Here is a 20,528-nt window from a genome sequence, read left to right as displayed (position 1 = left end):
TGAATGGTGTGGAATAAGGGGTGGATACTATCCTGGGTTCAGCAGTAGCAGTCATTTTTCTCCTTCTTAGTAGCTGGTGCAGTGTTGTGGTTTTGACTTTCAGCCTGGGAACAGCACTGATAACAATGATGGTTTTAGTTGCTGCTCAGAATGTTTATTCGGACCAAGGACTTTCTGAGCCTCATGCTCTGCCAGGGGGGAGGGGAAGCAGTGAGGAAGCAGAGACAGGACACCTGACCCAAACTAGCCAAAGAGGTATTCCATACCACAGCACTTCATGATCAGGATGTAGAACTGGGGGCAGTTACCCGGAAGGGATAGACCACTGCTTGGTCGGGCTGGGTATTGTTTGGCGGCTGGTAAGAGGTTGTATTCTCTCATTTCCCTTATCATTATTATTATTGGTGGTAGCAGTAGCGGTTTGTGCTATACCTTAGTTACTGGACTGTGCTTATCTCAATCCGCGGTAGTTAACGTTTTTCCGATTCTCCTTCCCATCCCTCCGGGAGCCGGGTGGACAGAAAGGAGGGGGAGTGAGCGAGAGTGGCTTAAACCACGACACTGTCCAAACCTCTTCGTCCCTGGAGAAACTAAGGCTTTTTTGCTACCCTAAAATTTGAGGTAGAATGGAGTAGGTGTGTGGCTTTTTAGATTCTCATACAGTATGTGTAGATCTCTCTTATGATAAGAAGTTCAGCCACTATCCACTTTAATCAAGAAGGCATCATGCTGCATCCCAATTTAAGTCTGAGACTAGAACATCCCTCTGTCAGGTAGTCATCTTTCCAAGTACAGCTATCTCTACAAATGATCTGAGCCAGCATGAGTCTTACTCATGCTTCAAAAGCCTCAGTAAGAGTTTTACCCAACTCGGATAGCCTCTGAGGACAGGCATTCCTATGGCAATCCTCCTTTCCTTCCATATAATCATTGAATCATAGAATAGTTAGGGTTGGAAAGGACCTTAACATGATCCAGTTCCAACTCACGTGCTACGGGCAGGGACACCTCCCACTAAACGATGTCACCAAAGGCTCGATCCAACCTGGCCTTGAAGACCGCCAGGGATGGAGCATTCACAACTTCCCTGGACAACCCATTTTATCATAGAATAGTTAGGGTTGGAAAGGACCTTCAGATCATCTACTTCCAACCCCTGTTACAAGTTCCAATTCCTCCTACTCCTGGGCCAGACATCATTCTGTTTCTCTCTAACAGGTTCTTCATTGCCAGGTACAGCAGGCTGAAGGTATCTGGAGTATCTTCCAGTATCTGAAGGGGGCCTATAAGGAAGCTGGGGAGGGACTCTTCACTAGCGACTGTAGCGATAGGACAAGGGGCGATGGGTTCAAACTTAAACAGGGGAAGTTTAGATTGGATATAAGGAAGAAATTCTTTGCTATAAGGGTGGTGAGGCACTGGAATGGGCTGCCCAAGGAAGCTGTGAATGCTCCATCCCTGACGGTGCTCAAGGACAGGTTGGGCAGAGCCTTGGGTGACATGGGCTAGTGTGAGGTATCCCTGCCCATGGCAGGGGGGTTGGAACTGGATGATTTTAAGCTCCTTTCAAAACGTTTAAAAATTATCTTTAAAGGTCCTTTCAAAACGTTTAAAAATTATCTTTAAAGGTCCCTTCCAACCCAAACCATACTATAATTCTCTGAAGTATTTCCTATCAAACATTTCCATAAGCAAGGAGCTGACACCTCACTGTAGTCAACTGACCAAGCTGATTCAAGAGCCACTTCTCCCCGGTTTAAATGCCCAGTTCATCATGGCTCCAAGTTCTTAGACTGAGAACAGGAAGAATAGAGGTTGATGGTTGAGAACAAGAAAAAAAAAAGTCCCGTGAAGCTACTTTCCCACCCATTGCTACCGAAATCAGCTTTGCCCAGCTCCCAAGTTTCTACGCCAGAAGACACACACACACTGCTGGTCTGTGCTGACTCTGCAGCTGTTGCCGGGTGAAGAGTTTCCAGTTGAGAGTTGCCAGTTTCTATCCATGCAGATAAGCTTCAAGCCAGTGCTCTCCAGAATCCTTTAGTGAACTGAGAGAATAGAATGAAAAAAAATCACTTATGAGGAGACAATATTCAACTTTATAGGAATTCAGAATTAAAAATAAGTAAATGGAAAAAATGGATTAAAAACTGGATAGCAAAGTCTGTCTAAAGGGAATGAGTCGAGAGGATTTAACAAGAGAAAACAAATTAGAAAATTAAAGTGCCTTTAGAAAAACTTAAAAAAACTCTATGTTTGATCTCTCCATGCAAATAGATTTGAAATGGTTGCCTATGTCTCTTCCTTGCAAGCAATTACAACAGAAAACTATCTTGCTAAGTGATACTTACAGCAAAATATCTGAAAATGCTGTCAGTAAAGTCTTGTTTTTATACTCAATGCCATGCTTATCACAAAGGGCTTTCACCAGTGGAGCTACTTTGCTGTAGTTGTGGCGAGGCATTGTGGGGAAAAGGCTGTGGAATTGAAGGAGAGGGAGTTAGTGTAAGTCTTGGCTTGCATCATTCTCTGTTCCCTCTGTCCAAAGTAATTCCCTGCCCTCTCCCAGAAGGAGAGCAAAGGGTCTCCTGGGATGGTTCAATGTGAGACTACATGGCCTTGCTGTCTTTTAAGTTCCACACATCATCCCCACTCCCATTCCCATAATCATACTCACTGGTGCTCAATTTGGAAGTTGAGGTGCCCAGTGAACCAGTCATTGAACAAAGATTGTTTCACGTTGCACGTTGCATGGAGCTGGGAGAAAAAGACACCAAAGAAATGCATGATTCAGATTTAATTTTTCTGCTAGCCTGATAACTGAACCCCAGCAATCATTACCCACCCCTGTCTATCATAAAGGGCAAGTCAAGAGTCAGGGATTATAGCCATGATTACACTGAAGAATTAATCAAAGTCTAGATTTAGATGGGTTGTTAGAATATGTCCTTGACAGGACAAGGGGTAACGGGTTAAAACTTAAACAGGGGAAGTTTAAATTGGATATAAGGAGGAAATTCTTTCCTGTTAGGGTGGTGAGACACTGGAATTGGTTGCCCAGGGAGGTTGTGAGTGCTCCATCCCTGGCGGTGTTCAAGGCCAGGTTGGATGAAGCCTTGTGTGGGATGGTTTAGTGTGAGGTGTCCCTGTCCATGGCAGGGGGCTTGGAACTAGATGATCTTGAGGTCCTTTCCAACCCTAACTATTCTATGATTCTATGATTCTATAGGTCAATTTAAATAGCTCTTTGTTCAGAAATAACAACTTGACTGTCATGCACACAACCCCAACTGTGATTCCTTAGAGAGGTTCTCACATCTTTCACTTGGATGGAAAGAATGGAAAGAATGGAAAGAAAAGATGCGCAGTTGAGAAACAAAAACCATTCTTCAGGCCTCCTCCAACTAGTACAAGTGGAGTCAGATGCAAAAGTATGAGGGAAAGGTTTGTGTACATAGGTTTTATCTCACAAAACTTAGACACCTTTAGTCTGAAATCCGCATCTGAGCTCATCACCTTACAGTCATTGGAGAAAACCAGGAGCCATTCATCTGATCTGCTTTCAGAGTAAGGTCAATCGTGCTCTAGAAATGGCTCTTTCTCTCCAGTGAATGGGATTATACTGCTGGAGGCAGCAAAGATGGGAGTAAAGTTATATCAACATACTCACTTTATCAGACCTAAATTTTTATCTACACTACAGCTGTAACGTGTAGGGTAAAAATTAAAGGAACACAGTCCCATTTTGCTTCTCTTCAGTTGGCCTAAAAAGGAGATTGTCTGTTGGATCATCTTTTTTCATAATAGGAAGGGAAAAGCATTGTGAAAAATACATGAAAACACTTCAGTGAAAATGTAGGATGTTTTTACTCTAGATGTCCTTTGTTACAACTAAAGTTTTAAGTGGTTTTACTACTACAGAAATGCCTATTTAACAAACAGCAGGGGCAAACATCATTAACACAGCATTACAGCTATGAGACTAACAACATTGCCTTTGTCGTGCAATTCAGAACTGCAGACCCTTTCGAGAAAAAAGAGATTCTCACCTGAGTAGATACCCAGTCTTTGTTCGTATCATAATCAATGTGCATTGGAATGTGATTCATCTGTGACACCCAAATAAACCAGGTACTCTCCAAGCACCTGCACAGATACACACAGAAACACTTACCATAGCTCTAATCCCATCCAAATTTACCATTAAAACACCTCCTGAATCTCATCTTTAGTGAAAGATCACTTTTACACAATTCAGGATTTTCTATATCACCCCTTTGCTTCCTACATTTTGGAGTTTCTTTTGAGAACCACTCAATTTGTAGCTGCAGATGTCCCTGAGCAGCCACCACCCCTCCCCTGAATTTCACTGTTTCTTCTGGGCTGTCAATTAGAAAATAAATTTAAGAAAATAGTAACGAGTACTATTATTTTGCATTCATTTCCACTGAAACTCAATGCTCTTTCCAAATATTAGTCATGGGGACTCTGGATATGCTGTGTGTTACCTGGACAGCCAGAAGTACATCCCAAAATTGCTAAATCCCATTAAAGGAATATACATGAGACAGACTCGAATGTTGAAAGCCACAATTGATAGGAGGTCCTGTAAAACAAAACAAGATGAAAATAAGGCTTTGTTGATGAACCCTTTCTGCTCCCTCCTCTCCCCTTTACTTGAACTCCAGCAGTAAAAATGTTCTTAGTTACTGGTCTCTCATTTATCAAGGGGAGGCTCCACACCATCATTCTCTCTCAAGTTGACTGTATCCCTGAAACATCCCCACAGCACTCACTTTACCTTCAGTAACTAAAGACCCACAAACAAACAGCCCTGTTTTGGGACTAGCTCTGATAGTCTTCTGTTAACTTTTATTCAGCTATTAACAGGCTAAATAGCTTCTAGAAAATTCTTCCCAGTCCCATTGGCTGCATTCCTGCTGCAGCAAGCCTAGAATCAGCCTTTTCTGTCTTAAGTCCCCCAATCACTTTAGGTTAAGGTTAATATAGCCACAGAGTGCAGGCAGGTTTTGAATCTTCTCTCTAGACATTTTAAATAGTGCTTACCAACCACTTTTTCCTTTTGATTGCAAAGTAGAATATAGACAGCTGGAAGATGGGTACAATTGCAAGTGGGGCCAATACTGAAGGAGAGAATGAAACCAGAGAGAGATTTATCAATTCACTGCATCATAAATCTTCCAGAATATTCTTCTGTAAGAAGAAAGATTCGCTTTCGAGTGGAAATGAAAGTGCTGTGTTCCATTTACACCAGCTTTCACAAGGCAGCATATTCTCTTCTTCATTTCACGTCCCCACTTCGTTTCTTTCCCAACCATTTCATCCATGTACTTGATTCACCCCTATATGGTGCCTAATGCCACATAATCCTAAGAGAGACATAAGGGGCAGTAACTTCTCATGTGAACCTTCTTTGGTGTGAAGGGAACTTCTGAGAGCTGTGACTTAAACAGGAATATCTTTAAAACCTTTATTTTGGGAAGGAGACGGATATTTAGGAGGAGTTCTACAGCACTGCAAAGAAGTAAGGATGAAACACTCACAGATGAAATACATATGTTGATAATTGTAAGGCATGAACTTCTTCTTCTTTTTTCCAAGCTGAAAAATGAAAAGACATTGCAATGGGCCAGCTGAAGACCTGAGAGCCTTCATGAGGTATTTTTTACTCCTGTCTAATGTGAGAACTACCTCTTAATTTCTCTAATTCAACCTCTCTTGAAAAGCAGGTACTGAAGTTCCAAAGCACAAGAGAGAAGCAGATATCGTTTCAGCCTCTGTATCTAGATATCAGTGTAATGTCAATGTCAGAACAAAGCCTTTTTTTAAGAGTGATCCAAAACTTACGGCAGGATACAAAAATACCCAGAAATCAATATTATTTCTCACTCAATAGCTTCCTGTCATTAAAATCTTTGTTTCTTCAAACATCCTCATGCTCACCTCCACAGAGAGTGTCTTTCCCAAGCTGAAGAGGAGAGGGTGCATGTTGAGGTCAGGGTCTTTGCGAAAGCAGTTGGGTTTGGCATGGTGCTGGTTGTGTAGGTGATTCCACCAGCTGGCTGGTAACCCCTGCACAAAAACATGAAGACCAGGGTTTTAAACCAGAACAATATCAACAATTACTATTTATCCACCTCTTATTCACAGCTGCACTACACTTCCCTCACAAGCAATATTATCTGAATGGACATTCCCATTCATTGCTTAATCCACATTAAACACGCAGAATATTCCCACCATGAGGCAACTACCTTCAGAACATTCATAACCACAATCTGCAGAAGTCGACTCCATTTAGGCTTCTTGAAGACAGAGCAGTGCCCCAGATCATGTTGGAAGAAGGCCATCTGGATCTGGAAGACAAAACGATCACTGGCGAAGAAGAGACACAGTGGCATTGCACACATTTGCCTTGGGAGTCTCTGTAACTTCAGAGTACGGAGTATGGGTGCATCTCCCTCCTGTTTGGGGAAGAAACCCCACCTGTTGTCTTAGATGCTGAGAGCTTCCTTCCAGGCTACTGTCCTAAAGATGCTCAACATCATAGAACACCATGGAATACATAGAATACCAGGTTGGAAAAGACCACAAGGATCATCTGGTCCAACTCTTCAGATACCAGATACTGATTTTATTGTAGTAGCTGAGGGGAAAGTAGCAAAATAGCATTACATTTAATTTGCAATGTAATTACTTTGTTACAGCATGGAAGTCTTTTGCTCCCATTGCAAATTGATGATTTCCAAGTAACTGGCTAGATAATGGAAGCATTTCCAAACCCACAATTTGATTACATTCAATTTTTCCTATGGAAATACAAGAATGCCCTCTGAGGAGTATCTGCCTTAGCAGATACTGGGCAAATAGAACAGATGGTTTAAAAAAGACGAGTTACTTCACACTTTGTCCATACATGTCTGAACAAACCCAAGGTTTCAGTGCCTCTAAGAAAATCTTGCTTTCTTCCTTCCTTCACAGAATCACAGAATCACAGAATCACAGAATCACAGAATCCCAAGGGTTGGAAGGGACCTCAAAAGATCATCTAGTCCAACCCCCCTGCAAGAGCAGGGTAACCTACAGTACATCACACAGGAACTTGTCCAGGCGGGCCTTGAATATCTCCAGTGTAGGAGACTCCACAACCCCCCTGGGCAGACAATGTTTCCCACCTAAGGATCAAAAAGACCCTATTCCCTCCTTCCCTCCACCAACCCTGACATGTATCATATCCTTCTATTATTCAGGACTGCTGAGTGTAACTGGCTCCTAAAGGATCCAACAAGCACCAGAGCTATCAAACATTCAACAGTGGAGTTGAGCATGAAATATTCCCTCTATTGGTTTGGTAAGTGACGAGATCAGCTCATCCCATCTTATGAAATGCCAGCAACACAGCACCCCACCAACCCTGGCAAGGAGCTGGTCAGCAAAATGGGTTTTGCTGGAGGCAACCAGAACTGTGCTGTAGAACATGCTTGTTTTCAGCCAGACAACAGGATCTAAGATGAGGAAGTAAAGCAACGACTGGGATATCAGCATCTCGTTATCTTCTACCCAGGAGAGCCAAACAGGTCTGCAGTGTTGAATGGCTGTCAGCAGTTTACCTGAGCAGTGGCGAACAACACTACACCAACCACGAAAGGCACAAAGGATATTCCAAAGTGCCAGATCACGAGCCAGGATGCAACGTCCAGTACCAGGAAGTGAAGGAAAATCAGGAAGAAAAAGGTGTAATTTGGCCTCAGAAGTCCCATCTTCTCAACAGAGCAGCGCAGCTCACGAAAATCCTCTAAAAGTGCTTTCTGTGGGAAAAGTGAGTATTAATGCACTGACTACATTGAAAATGAAACACGGCAGACCCAAGAATCCCAAAGTTGACATGGAAGTCACAGGAGACACTCTCTCAGAGGGTCCTCTGTGTTAAGATGAGCGTCAGATCAACAGATCTTGGTTTTGCTTTGACACTGGAAAACAAGTTACTGACAAGCTTTGATACTGACACATTGCAGTGGGAAGAACCGAGCAGAATCTGGGGCTCTGGGGCTCGCTCTTCACACCCGGGTGTGGATTTAGTGATTCTGGGACAGTGCGTGCTTCCATGCCTATGGCACAATGTCAGGCATGCTGCTACCTCTCTTGTTTTCCTTCTCCGCCCTTACCAAACCACAGGCCATTCCCACTGCTGGATTCTAGGACACTCACTTTTTTATTAGAGACACTCACATCTTTATTAGACTCAAAGCCAGGCTGATCCGGTGCCAACTCCCCAATCAGCAGCGATTTCAAATATTTTTCTGCCAGGGACTTATCATTATGAAATGCTATAAAGGCATCCTGAGAAAGACACAAACAAAAGGGTTAAGAAAGGATATGAGACTAAACACCAGATGCTGAACTCCAGAGGAAGCTAATTCTCACCACATACACACAATTATGAGCTCTAGAGTAGTCAACAGCACTTGGGAAAAAATCCTGAATCCTGGCTTTAGTCAAATCCATGCCCCAAGCACAGCATCAGCTACCAAACTCTCCACTGATATCCCACCATATCCTCCTAACCTGACAATGGCACAGCCTTCTTCCTCTGTCCTTCCAGACCTTACCGTAGCATCTTGCCCAGCATAGTGTCTTATAACTCGGCTGCCTCCAGGATGTCGTTTGGAAAACTTGCTGACATCATACACTTTCCTGTCAATCACCAGCCATTGCTCCTGTCCTTGCCCATGGCCATTGTGGATCCTGATCTCTTCCCAAGTGAAAAGCTGCAAAAAGGCTGAAACAGGTCGTGTCTCCTTTCCGGTGGAGCCTGTCTGTGGAGCCATCTGTACTGGTAGATGCGCAGCTGGTGCTGAGGTGCACTAGTCTAAGTTTTGCAGCACTGTGTCCAGGCTAAGAGTGAACCATCTCAGCCTGCCCGCTATAAAGTCCCTCTCCAAGCCACTCCCTGTGCTTCCGGGCTTGTTGGCTCCTCTTGCCCAAACGTATCTTTCCATAGCTCACTCCTCTGCCATGTTCACACTAGACACTTTGACACACATCTATGTGTGTTTTCAAGTGGTAGTTGGTTCTTCCAAGAAAGCATGTGGGTTCTTTCAGGGAGAAAATTGTCTTCAGAGCATATGCTACTAAATTCAGTTTAGGAGTCAGTCAAACCATAGAATCCCAGACGGGTTTGGGTGGAAAGGGACCTTAAAGCTCACCTGGTTCCAGCCCCCTGCCACGGGCAGGGACCCCTTCCACTGGAGCAGCTTGCTCCAAGCCCCTGTGTCCAACCTGGCCTCGAACACTGCCAGGGATGGGGCAGCCACAGCTTCTCTGGGCACCCTGTGCCAGCGCCTCAGCACCCTCACAGGGAAGAACTTCTGCCTAATAGCTCATCTCAGTCTCCCCTCTTTTAGCTTGAAGGCATTACCTCTTGCCCTGTCGAATATGAGATGTCCCTGCCTGTACACACACAGTCAAATCATGACTTTCTCAGTTAACACACTGTGGATGCCAGTATCATCCAAACCACTGTTGTTACTCAGATGAATTGAGTTTAGGAACACAAAGATAGTTATCCTCCATATTAGCCTTATGCATACTATTTAATGTCTGAATTTATTTACCATGAGGTCCCATCCATAGGGTCCTGTAATACCCATTACATTAGAATCAAATCACACAAGTCCTTTCCCAGTTTGAAAGCAGAACCTGTCTCTGTCTGTATTACCCAGGTCTCCAAACAAAGGTCAAAGCCACCTTGAAATGCCCATGTAGGTAATGAAAGCCACAGTTCTGCTTATCCAGAGAAACTGCTGAGAAAGCAGTTCGATTGAATTTACAACATAGGCAATGTTCTGCAACAACTACCCACACACCTGCCAAAACCCATGTCACGTGCATCTGGGAGCAAGAACATGTGCACGGAGCTATTCTACATCACCTCTTTTGTGACCAGTCCTCATGGTAAAGAAATTCTTCCTTCTATCTAACCTGAACTTCCCCTGTTTCAGACTGAACCCATCAGCCTTGTCCTACCACTCCAGTCCCTGATGAAGAGTCCCTCTCCAGCATGCTTGTAGCCCCACTTCAGATACTGGAAGGCTGCTATGAGGTCCCCACGCAGCCTTCTCTTCTCCAGGCTGAACAGCCACAACTTTCTCAGCCTGTCTTCATACAGCAAGTGCTCCAGTCCCTGATCATCCTCGTGGCCTCCTCTGGGCTTGTTCCAACAGTTCCATGTCCTTTCCATGTTGAGGACACCAGGACTGCACACAATGCTCCAATTTAGGTGTCACAAGAGCAGAGTAGAGGGGCAGGATCACCTCCTTCGACCTGCTGGTCACGCTCCTTTTGATGTAGCCCAGGATACGGTTGGCTTTCTGGGCTGTGAGCGCACACTCCCGGCTCACGTTCAGTTTCTCATCAGCCAGCACAGATACCCTTCTGAATGCTCTTGCTATCTGAAATCATGCATCCACAGAAGAACTCTACAAAAGGTGTCCATGCTTGAAAGAGACATTTTTAATATATGGCTTGTGCAACACCAATTAGAAACAATGTGGCATTAGGAGGATTAAAACACCCTCAGTGGTTCTACAGCCTACGCGCAGAGCACCTTCCTTTGCCTGTTCTTCCTCTGAGTCTTGGGTCACCTCCCAGCTTATGCAACATATGGCACAGGAATTCTGCAACAACTTGCCTCCTGCACTGTTCAACCATCATTTAGCTCCCTGGCCTTCATCACTACCTTCTACAGTCTTTCCTCAGACACATATTGTGGTGCAAATTCTTAGCAGAGCAACATACGCATTTCGAGATGTGCATCAACCTTAAACTTCTACAGCTTCCCCTCTCTACAAGGTCAGTCATAGTCGTAGAATCACAGACTGGTTTAGGTTGGAAAGCACCTTAAAGCTCATCCAGTTCCAGTCCCCTGCCACAGGCAGGGACACTTTCCACTAGAGCAGGTTGCTCCAAGCCCCTGTGTCCAACCTGGCCTTGAACACTGCCAGGGATGGAACATTCACAGCTTCCTTGGGCAGCCTGTGCCAGTGCCTCACAACTTTCACAGTAATAAATTTGTTCCTAATATCCAACCTAAACCTCCTCTATTTGAGTTTAAACCCATTGCTCCTTGTCCTATTACTAGAGTCCCTTATGATATTTTTCATTTATATGGCTGAAGACACTTTAGTAGTCCCTACTTGCTCTTCCATGACCTTTCACTGTTCTTTGATTCCCAATCTGCCTCACAAATAGTTCCTTACCAATCCATAATTATGTCCAGCGTTTGTTTCTCCCTCCTAGCTTAAGTCTTATAAAATTCTTATAGTCTAAGTCTCCTCCAGATCATGTGAGAGCTTCTTACTCTCACTGATTGCAATGATGAGCTTCTTTCATCAGACCTTGCTCTTAAACAAAAGCAGCAGCTTGAGTCCAGAGTAGCTAAGCTGGGACACGTAGCTCTGATTTGCATGCACATAGAATCCTAACTGCCAGTTCTTTTATCTCTGGTGGAGGATCATGTCCAATGTCAATCTATTTCCAGTTGCTCCATACAGATTTCCCATGAAGTATGCAGTGTCCTGGGGTAACATGCCATGTTCAGTGAACATCACTGTCCAAACCTCTTCATCCCTGGAGAAACTAAGGCTTTTTTGCTACCCTAAAATTTGAGGTAGAATGGAGTAGGTGTGTGGCTTTTTAGATTCTCATACAGTATGTCTAGATCTCTCTCTTATGATAAGAAGTTCAGCCACTATCCACTTTAATCAAGAAGGCATCATGCTGCATCCCAATTTAAGTCTGAGACTAGAACATCCCTCTGTCAGGTAGTCATCTTTCCAAGTACAGCTATCTCTACAAATGATCTGAGCCAGCATGAGTCTTACTCATGCTTCAAAAGCCTCAGTAAGAGTTTTACCCAACTCGGATAGCCTCTGAGGACAGGCATTCCTATGGCAATCCTCCTTTCCTTCCATATAATCATTGAATCATAGAATAGTTAGGGTTGGAAAGGACCTTAAGATGATCCAGTTCCAACCCATGTGCCATGGGCAGGGACACCTCCCACCAAATGATGTCACCAAAGGCTCGATCCAACCTGGCCTTGAAGACCGCCAGGGATGGAGCATTCACAACTTCCCTGGACAACCCATTTTATCATAGAATAGTTAGGGTTGGAAAGGACCTTCAGATCATCTACTTCCAACCCCTGTTACAAGAAGTTTCAATTCCTGCTCCTGGGCTACACACCATTCTGTTTCTCTCTAACAGGTTCTTCATTGCCAGGTACAGCAGGCTGAAGGTATTTGGAGATACCTTCCAGTATCTGAAGGGGGCCTATAAGGATGCTGGGGATGGGCTCTTCATTAGGGACTGTAGTGATAGGACAAGCGGTGATGGGTTAAAACTTAAACAGGGGAAGTTTAGATTGGATATAAGGAAGACGTTCTTTACTGTGACAGTGGTGAGGCACTGGAATGGGTTGCCCAAGGAAGCTGTGAATGCTCCATCCCTGGCGGTGTTCAAGGCCAGGTTGGACAGAGCCTTGGGTGACATGGTTTATTGTGAGGTGTCCCTGCCCATGGCAGGGGGTTGGAACTGGATGATCTTAAGGTCCTTTCCAACCCTAACTATTCTATGATTCTGTGGAGTACACTATGGCTTCAGTTCTTGAACAAACTTCAACAAACTAAGACAGAAGCTAAACCTGATGAGTTCTATTGCTTAAATCTGACTTTGGCAATTTTGAAAATTCTTTTTTATTTTCAAGAAAAATAATTTTTGATGTTATGCCTCCAGTCTTGCATCTGATGACACCAAGTTTAGGAATTTATCCCAGTTTATCTCTGCCTTGACATGTTCTGTCTCACAGCAGTTATGGGTGGTGACTGCCTTTGCTGAGCTGATGTTGTTCTTTCAGAAGAAAAGTTTTCTTCAAGAATTATTATTATATATATATATATATAGACAACTCATAATTAAATTGTTTATCAGACAGAGAGCATAACATGAACCAGCTAATATCTGGCCTGGAATCTGAATTAGATTCCAGCAGGCCTTTTTTCCTTTATTTTTTTCTCTATTCTGGTAACTTTGGAATACTTGCTCAAGACAGAAATATTTCACAGAATCATGGAATGGTTTGGTTTGGAAAGGTTCTTAAGGTCATCCAGTTCCAAACCCCTGCCATGGGCAGTGATGCCTCACACTAGACCATGTCACCCAAGACTCCATGCAAACTGGCCTTGAACACTATCAGGAATGGAGTATTTACCACTTCTTTGGGCAGCCTGTGCCAGGGCCTCACCACTCTCACAGTAAAGAACTTCTTCCTTCTATCTAACCTGAACTTCCACTGTTTCAGATGGAACCCATCACCCCTTGTCCTATCACTCCAGTCCCTCATGAAGAGTCCCTCTCCAGCATCCTGATAGGCCCCTTCAGATACTGGAAGGCTGCTGTGAGGTCTCCACGCAGCCTTCTCTTCTCCAGGCTGAACAGCCCCAACTTCCTCAGCCTGTCTTCATACGGGAGGTGCTCCAGTCCCCTGATCATCCTTGTGGCCTCCTCTGGACTTACTCCAACAGCTCCATGTCCTTCTTGTGTTGATGACACCAGAACTGCAAACAGTAGTTTCAAATGAAGTTACATGTTTCTGATCTTCCTCTTCAATGACGGGAGAAGAGCGAATAAAATAAACAGAACCTCAAAATGACCAAGACATAACCTGAGCTCATTGGCAGCATCTTCATTCACCTCTTCTTTTACTTGGACTACACCCAGAATTTATTACTTCATCTTGTTTCTTTTTCATAACTGATTGTGAGATGATCCTGGAAAGGAATTCAGACTCACTTGTTAGGATATTTGCATCTTTTTTTGCCAGCAGTAGTTGTCATTCTATCTGGCTGTGTATCTAAATGATTGCTTTAGAAGCACTCACGTTCATCCCAAAGGTCTGTTATGCAGGAGGTGACCTAATTATGATAATACTGCCCACAAGACTGTCCTGATCTCTTTCTGAGTCAAAGCAAACAACAGCTACAATTTACAAGGGATTGTCTACTAGAAAATTCAGTTATCCTTGAATTTTGTCATTTCCCTTTGTGGACAATCTATCACTCATGCTGCTGTATCGAATATTAATGAACCTTGGTACTACGAATTTGTACATTCTGCGTAGAATCCTAGAATTGTTTGGGTTGGAAAGGACCTTAAGATCTTCCAGTTCCAACTCCGTGCCATGGGCAGGAACACCTCACAACTAGATCTTGTCCCCCAAGACTGTGCCCAACCTGGTCTTGAACACTGCCAGGGATAGAGCATTCACCACTTCTTTGAGCAGCCTGTTTCAGTGCCTCAACACCCTCACAGTAAAAAACTTCTTCCTTATATCCAGCCTGAACTTCCCCTGTTTAAGTCTGAACCCATCACCCTTTGCCTCTTCTTTCTTTGGGCTCAAGGCGCTCCGACAATTTTATTCTTTCACAATAAGGAACTTTCCTAAACCTTTAGCTTTTCCTGCATCTCTGCCCTGTATCTTCAATAATAATTTTGTATTGCAGACACCACACCTGAATAAAACATGCTCCTTTTTAACCTTAGTACATACAGGTCAGAACATACGATCCTGATATATGACATACAAATATATGACATCCTTTTTAACCTGAATGATCGTGTGATTTGAAGGTCCTGAGGCCCTGTTGTCTGCCCAGAAAGACACTGCCTTTGGCATCCATACAGGACATATTTGGGCTGTCCACAGACCACCTTCAGTGGCTGTAGGAGTTTCTTACACACCAAGAAACATATATTAGTGAAAATGATCTTCCTCCTAGAGAACTGAGTTCTGACAGTAATGGTAATCTAAACAGTTTAATACAAAGTGAAGCGTCTAATCTGAACTAGATGAGTATGTTCTTCCTACAGAGCCTGAACAGCAGCAAGAATCTCTAGAGGCAATTCACTCTATTTCTCTTAGATTTTTAATTAAAAGAGCATCTGGAACAGTTCCTTTTATTTCCAGTGACTGTAGAGGGAGGCAAATGCTTCAAGTAGGTTTTGGAGCACTGGACAAGTTACGAGTCTACTTAAATACATCCAAAAAGCCAAGCTAGCTCTTCTGACCAAAGATGAGGCAGACAACTATGGATCAGTCAGACCTTTGGAAATGGCCTAACAGCTTCCTCTATGTATTGATTCCACTTCACCTTTCTTTGCATCTGAGGATCAAACATAAATTTGATATTCTAGAGACTCTTGTCCTTAGACAAGCATTTAAAATATTAAATTTGCACCATTAGGTATTTTATTTATTGCAGTATATTTATAAGCTGATTTTCCTGAAAAATGCATTGTATCATTTGATCCTCCAACTCTACAACTGCTACTTCTCACAGAAGCAAACTATTTTGCCTAAAGGACACCAGCATTATCAGCCTTTCTTATAAGCACAGAATCATAGAATGGTTTGGTCTAGAAAGGACCTCAAGATCATTCAGTTCCAACCCCCTGCCAAGGGCAGGGACAGATGTAAATTACATAGAAACCACGTTCATGCCAATGAACTCTCTTCCAGTGTAATGCAATCCTCCTTCTTTCCCCACCCATCAGTAGTGTTGCATTAATACATCAGTCTTCTATACCTGACCTGTTAAGAAATCTCTTTACATTCCTTATAAAAGAACCTATCTTGGGAAGCAACAAATTCATCCTGTTACTCAGCTGCATCCATTATCTATACTATATGGATCTACGTTCACCTTAATTTCTCCATTTTCTAAATAGGGAGGAAGTTCTGTAAACCACACAGTTCACCTCTTTGGAAACTCAGGATAATGGAAGAAAACACACACGTGGATTGGGCAAGGATTGCAAGATCATTAACACCATATGAGCAGGTGTTAGGACGGGGAAAAAATACAGCATTTTACTTTTACAGTTGCCCATCACCCTTCACTTCTAACATCACCCAAATGTTTTTAAGATTCCAGCTATTCCAGTGCTGAAAATGTTTCTCCCTGAGTTGAAAAAAGTAATTTTTTCTGGGCTGGAGCCACTTTTTGGGGCAACGATGCTCCTCTTAACTCAATAATCTTCAAAGCTTTATGAACCTCAGACTGCATTTTTAAGACCCCATGCAAATGCCTTATTAATTCATTTTCCTTTGACCATCTTTGGGAATGGTATCCTCTCCCAGCATCCAAATCATGGAGAGGCTGAAGGGTAACAGGCTTCAGCTTGAGTGTAAATGTTCTGTCACCATCCCTAAATAAGCTTTGCTACAGTGCTAGTTGTTTTTGGTTTTTTAACAATTATCCTATTCATTACATCTCTCATTACACCATGCAATTCAAACATTTCATTGCCTAACCTGCCACAACTGTGGTGTGTAAACAGAGGGTATGTGAGCACAACACACAAAACCTCAGAACCACCACCTTAGCAGACACTTGGCTTTGAATAGTGACCAATAGCAGAAGATGAATGAGTCTCACTTACCTCATGATCCGATCGACCACGGAGATCTTCGGAGAGAAGGAACTTTTATGTTTATTAAAGCTGTACTAAATATAGAATCATAGAATGTTTTCAGTTGGAGAGGAACTTAAGATCACCCAGGTCCAACCCCCTGCCCTGGGCAGGGATGCCTCACACTAAACCATGTCACCCAAGGCTCTGTCCAACCTGGCCTTGACCACCACCAGGGATGGAGCATTTACCACTTCTCTGGGCACCCTGTGCCAGCACCTCACCACCCCCACAGTAAGGAACTTCTTCCTTATTTCCAACCTTAACTTCCCCTGTTTCCATTTGAACCCATCACCCCTTGTGCTATTGCTACAGCCCCTGATGAGGAGTCCCTCTCCTGCATCCTTGTAACCTTCACACACTGGAAGCTGCTCTGAGGTCTCCACGCAGCTTCTCTTCTCCAGGCAGAGCAGCCCCAACTGTCTCAGGCTGTCTTATCACTCCTTTCATTTCCTAGTGCTTAGGCTGAACTAAAATAGAGACCCAAAAGCAAAAGGCCCAACAAGTTATTCCTGCTTACAGGCAAAGGTTATTTTAATAGAGTTTTACCTATTACAGAGGGTAAGATGATGATGTAACTTAGGCTAGTGAGTTGTAGGAGCTCCATTCTCACATCAGCCAAAAGTCACTTTAAGCTATACATTCATTTCGTATTTACTTTCTTTAAGTGAATAGAAAAATAGGATTAATAGCAAGGCTGACGCCTTTAAACACTCACACTTTAGTTTCCAGTGAGGCTGGATGATCTCCTTCCCTTCCAACTCCTGACTGCCACCTTGTGGCTATTTCTATGTTCAGGTCCCATGTCTTAAGGCTGAACTGTGAAGCCAACTGGCTTCCACTAAATGCCAAATTTGGGGCTGGTGTTGCTCCAGAAAGATACTGTGAAGGTGGTGAGGCACTGGAATGGGTTGCCCAAGGAAGTGGTGAATGCTCCATCCCTGGTGGTGTTCAAGGCCAAGTAGGACAGAGCCTTGGGTGAGATGGTTTAGTGTGAGGTGTCCCTGCCCATGGCAGGGGGGTTGGAACTGGATGATCTTAAGGTCCTGTCCAACCCTAAATATTCGATAATTCTGTGATAATTGTAAAACTTCAGTATTAGAAGTCTCAGGATAATCTGCCACTACAAACAGCCCAGAGCACTCTCAGTAACTGCAGAAGTTGGCATACAGCTTATTTCTCCTCTCAAGCTGTCATATATCTGGAGAACTTCTGGCACCCTCAGCATATGCAGATCTGCTTATGTTGATTCAGGTCCCCTTTTGGTCTTATCCTTTAGGACTATGGATTGGCTCATATGTGTTATTTTTCTTTGTTAGTCATGCAATTGGTTTATCGTATTATGGATGCTTTCTCTTCCTTGCAGAAGAGAAAACACAAGTCTCTGAAGTCTTAGGCACTAAAGTGGAACTTAAGACACATTATTCTCTTCCAAACTTAACTCTTAAATCATCCTAGCCCTGGAGGTACCTCAAATTCACTTGACTTTTCAAAATCAAACATCCAGATACTGAATGTTCTGACTCTGGGCATTCAAAACAAAGCCACTTGCTGGGCAACACCAAGCACTTCAGCATTGCTAAAACTCATGGCCTACCTAAACTACAAGCAGTGCTTTTTCTACTTACCTCATTTGCCACAATCCATCTGGTAAGTATGTTCAAAGCCTCACGAACAGAGCTGAAGTCTTGCTGTCTCTGTTCAAAACACACTGGAAACACTTCTACTTTTATAGTCACTTCATGGCTACAGCACTAGCATCCAGCAACCAAGCAGTGTAGACTGTTCCCTCTTACCAGACAACTGAAAACCTGTTCTGACAAAGAGAGCACCTTCCTTGCCCGGTGAAACCATTCTATTTGCATGTCCAAATTAAAGGCTCTCCAAGCCCCAGAAAGGACTAAACTTTATCGCAACACTGGCAATTTCGGCCACAACACGATATGGAAGCATTCTTGCTACCAGGACAGTCTGTGTGGTTTTATCCAGAGTTGGGAAACATGGGTTAGGAGGTAGAATGTCTCCAGAGGATTTTTGAAGATCTTGTCTTCAGTGTTTTCTCTTGCCTAGCTTAGACAGCTCCCCACTTGCACAGCTTTCTCCATACACCTAAAGAGCCTAGCCTGTGGGACTGGATCTCCCTATGGAGCTGAGATGTTAAATAGCAATCCTGACTAGCATAACAAGTCTTGCTGCCCTTTGTGCCTGAGGGTCAACACTCCAAGGTTAGAGAGAATGCTTGGCAGTCCACTGAAGCTTCACCTGAGTGCCGACTGCCTGTTGAATTTAAGACCTTAGAGAACAGCTCTTTATTTCACCAAACATGAGGTTTACAACAGTTCTCTCTCTGCAGCTGTGGACAGGCATTTGTTCCATGATTTGGACAGCACAGACTCTTTACACAGACATATTGCACTCTGATGACAGCAACAATTGGTAAGATAATGAATTTTATTATTAGATGTTTCCTCCATCAATAATAATAAGTGGGAAAGAAACAGAGCAGGAAAAAACCAAGGTAAAACAGTAACTTAGGCCCATTTTCATTACGGTTTTTATCAAGAGTTATCAATGATTTAATGATTATTTTACTATTTCCGGTACAATTTTATTCTGTGCTTAACACTCTAGGCCTGGGAAAATGCATTTCTTCCATTCCCTCACAGGCCATTCTCTTTTTAGATGTTCAAACCATGACAATCAGAAAAAGGTACCATATCTTCATCAAAATCAACCCACCCCTTCTGGAGTCTAAGCCACCTATTACTGAGGCAACAGGGTGATGGAGCTGTTTGCACTAGTGCTATATCCTGGGTTGGCATTGCTAACATTGGTGTAGTAAAGGAGAAGACACCAGGAAATGCAGTAAAGCTAATTCACATTCCAATAAATCACACAGCACATTCCCTCTTGGGGTATGTCTCAGAATCATAGAATAGTTACGGTTGGAAAGGACCTTAAGATCATCCAGTTCCAAACCGCTGCCATAGCAGGGACACCACACACTAAACCATGTCACCCAAGACTCTGTCCAACCTGGTCTTGAACACTGCCAGGGCTTTGATGGCACATCATCCAAAAGAGAAACACCAGCCATGTATTGGCTTATTGTGTGCCTATGGGTACACAGCTCACTTCTGTGACTGAAAAACACATTTAAACACTACCCCAAGCCCCAGCACTTTCACAACTTCATTAAATTTGCCTGCAGCTCACAGGAACACATCGTGTTCCATGGGCAGTCATGAGTTCTCTCCACTTAAACCACTCATCAGTTCAGAGGTTCAAAAGAGTGAAGCTTCAGATGACCACACACTGGTTACCCCTTCTCTTCCTCAGTCACCCTTGTAGTGACATGCCATAGTTCTGTCTCTTCTGACTTCCAGTAAAGGGTTCAATACCACTCAGAAGTATGGCACTGTGGAAACCACTTGCAAAGACACCATGGGAGGTCAGCAATGGGCAAATAACCCAGGTGTGCTTTCACCACAGAAGAGATGCAGAGGGCAGCATTCCCACAGGATGTGGCATGCTGAGCTCGCATATCAACATGCCTGTGGAATAACCTCCACTTTCCCATTTCTCTACCTCAATTTGGGCTCTAATTACCTCTTTTTCCTCATGCTTATTCCTAAAGAACTGCTGCCCACACCTTTTCCTCCTCACCCATACACATACAAATTGGTTTGGCCTCTCACATGCTCCCCACTGCCCCTTGGTTTTGGCGCTTCTATTGCCATTATTAAATTACACACAGGTATTCAAAAATAGTGTACCTACACCATTCCTTATGGCTTCCACACTTCACTAACTCCCATGTTCTTTGATTTTATCCTGTCTCAACTTTCCTACTACATTCATAATGAGAACCACCTCACAAAAGCCTATGTTAGATAAGAAACATCCCTCCTATACACTCAGCAAATGAAGTATCAGCGAACCAAAAGGAATCTGTTCCCAGTCCCAAAGCTGCCTCC

General features: G+C 43.5%; 1 protein-coding gene across 1 annotated transcript; it reads right to left on the bottom strand.

Annotated features, from left to right (window-relative positions):
- Positions 1-1,654: 1,654 nt before the first annotated feature.
- On the bottom strand, positions 1,655-8,849 carry LOC136016571 (acyl-CoA (8-3)-desaturase-like). Its single transcript, XM_065683958.1, has 12 exons — positions 8,631-8,849; positions 8,251-8,361; positions 7,632-7,829; positions 6,276-6,377; positions 5,965-6,093; positions 5,565-5,622; positions 5,068-5,144; positions 4,509-4,606; positions 4,050-4,146; positions 2,678-2,757; positions 2,352-2,477; positions 1,655-2,048 (listed from the first exon to the last, which is right to left on the bottom strand). Exons 1-12 carry the CDS (start codon positions 8,847-8,849, stop codon positions 1,997-1,999), a joined length of 1,347 nt encoding a protein of 448 aa, XP_065540030.1. The 3' UTR covers positions 1,655-1,996.
- Between the last annotated feature and the right edge of the window lie 11,679 nt (positions 8,850-20,528).

Source organism: Lathamus discolor, chromosome 6 (genome assembly GCF_037157495.1).
Source record: "Lathamus discolor isolate bLatDis1 chromosome 6, bLatDis1.hap1, whole genome shotgun sequence".
NCBI classification, from domain to species: domain Eukaryota; kingdom Metazoa; phylum Chordata; class Aves; order Psittaciformes; family Psittacidae; genus Lathamus; species Lathamus discolor.
The sequence above is the reverse complement of the archived record's forward strand: the minus strand, read 5'-3'. Positions and strand labels throughout refer to the sequence as shown.

Coding starts and splice junctions, on each gene's coding strand:
- LOC136016571 (XM_065683958.1), bottom strand. CDS start 8,849: ATGGCTCCACAGACAGGCTCCACCGGAAAGGAGACACGACCTGTTTCA. Junction 7,830..8,250: donor GCTTTGAGTCTAATAAAGAT/GTGAGTGTCTCT, acceptor CTTTTCCCACAG/AAAGCACTTTTAGAGGATTT. Junction 6,378..7,631: donor TGTTGTTCGCCACTGCTCAG/GTAAACTGCTGA, acceptor TTTGTCTTCCAG/ATCCAGATGGCCTTCTTCCA.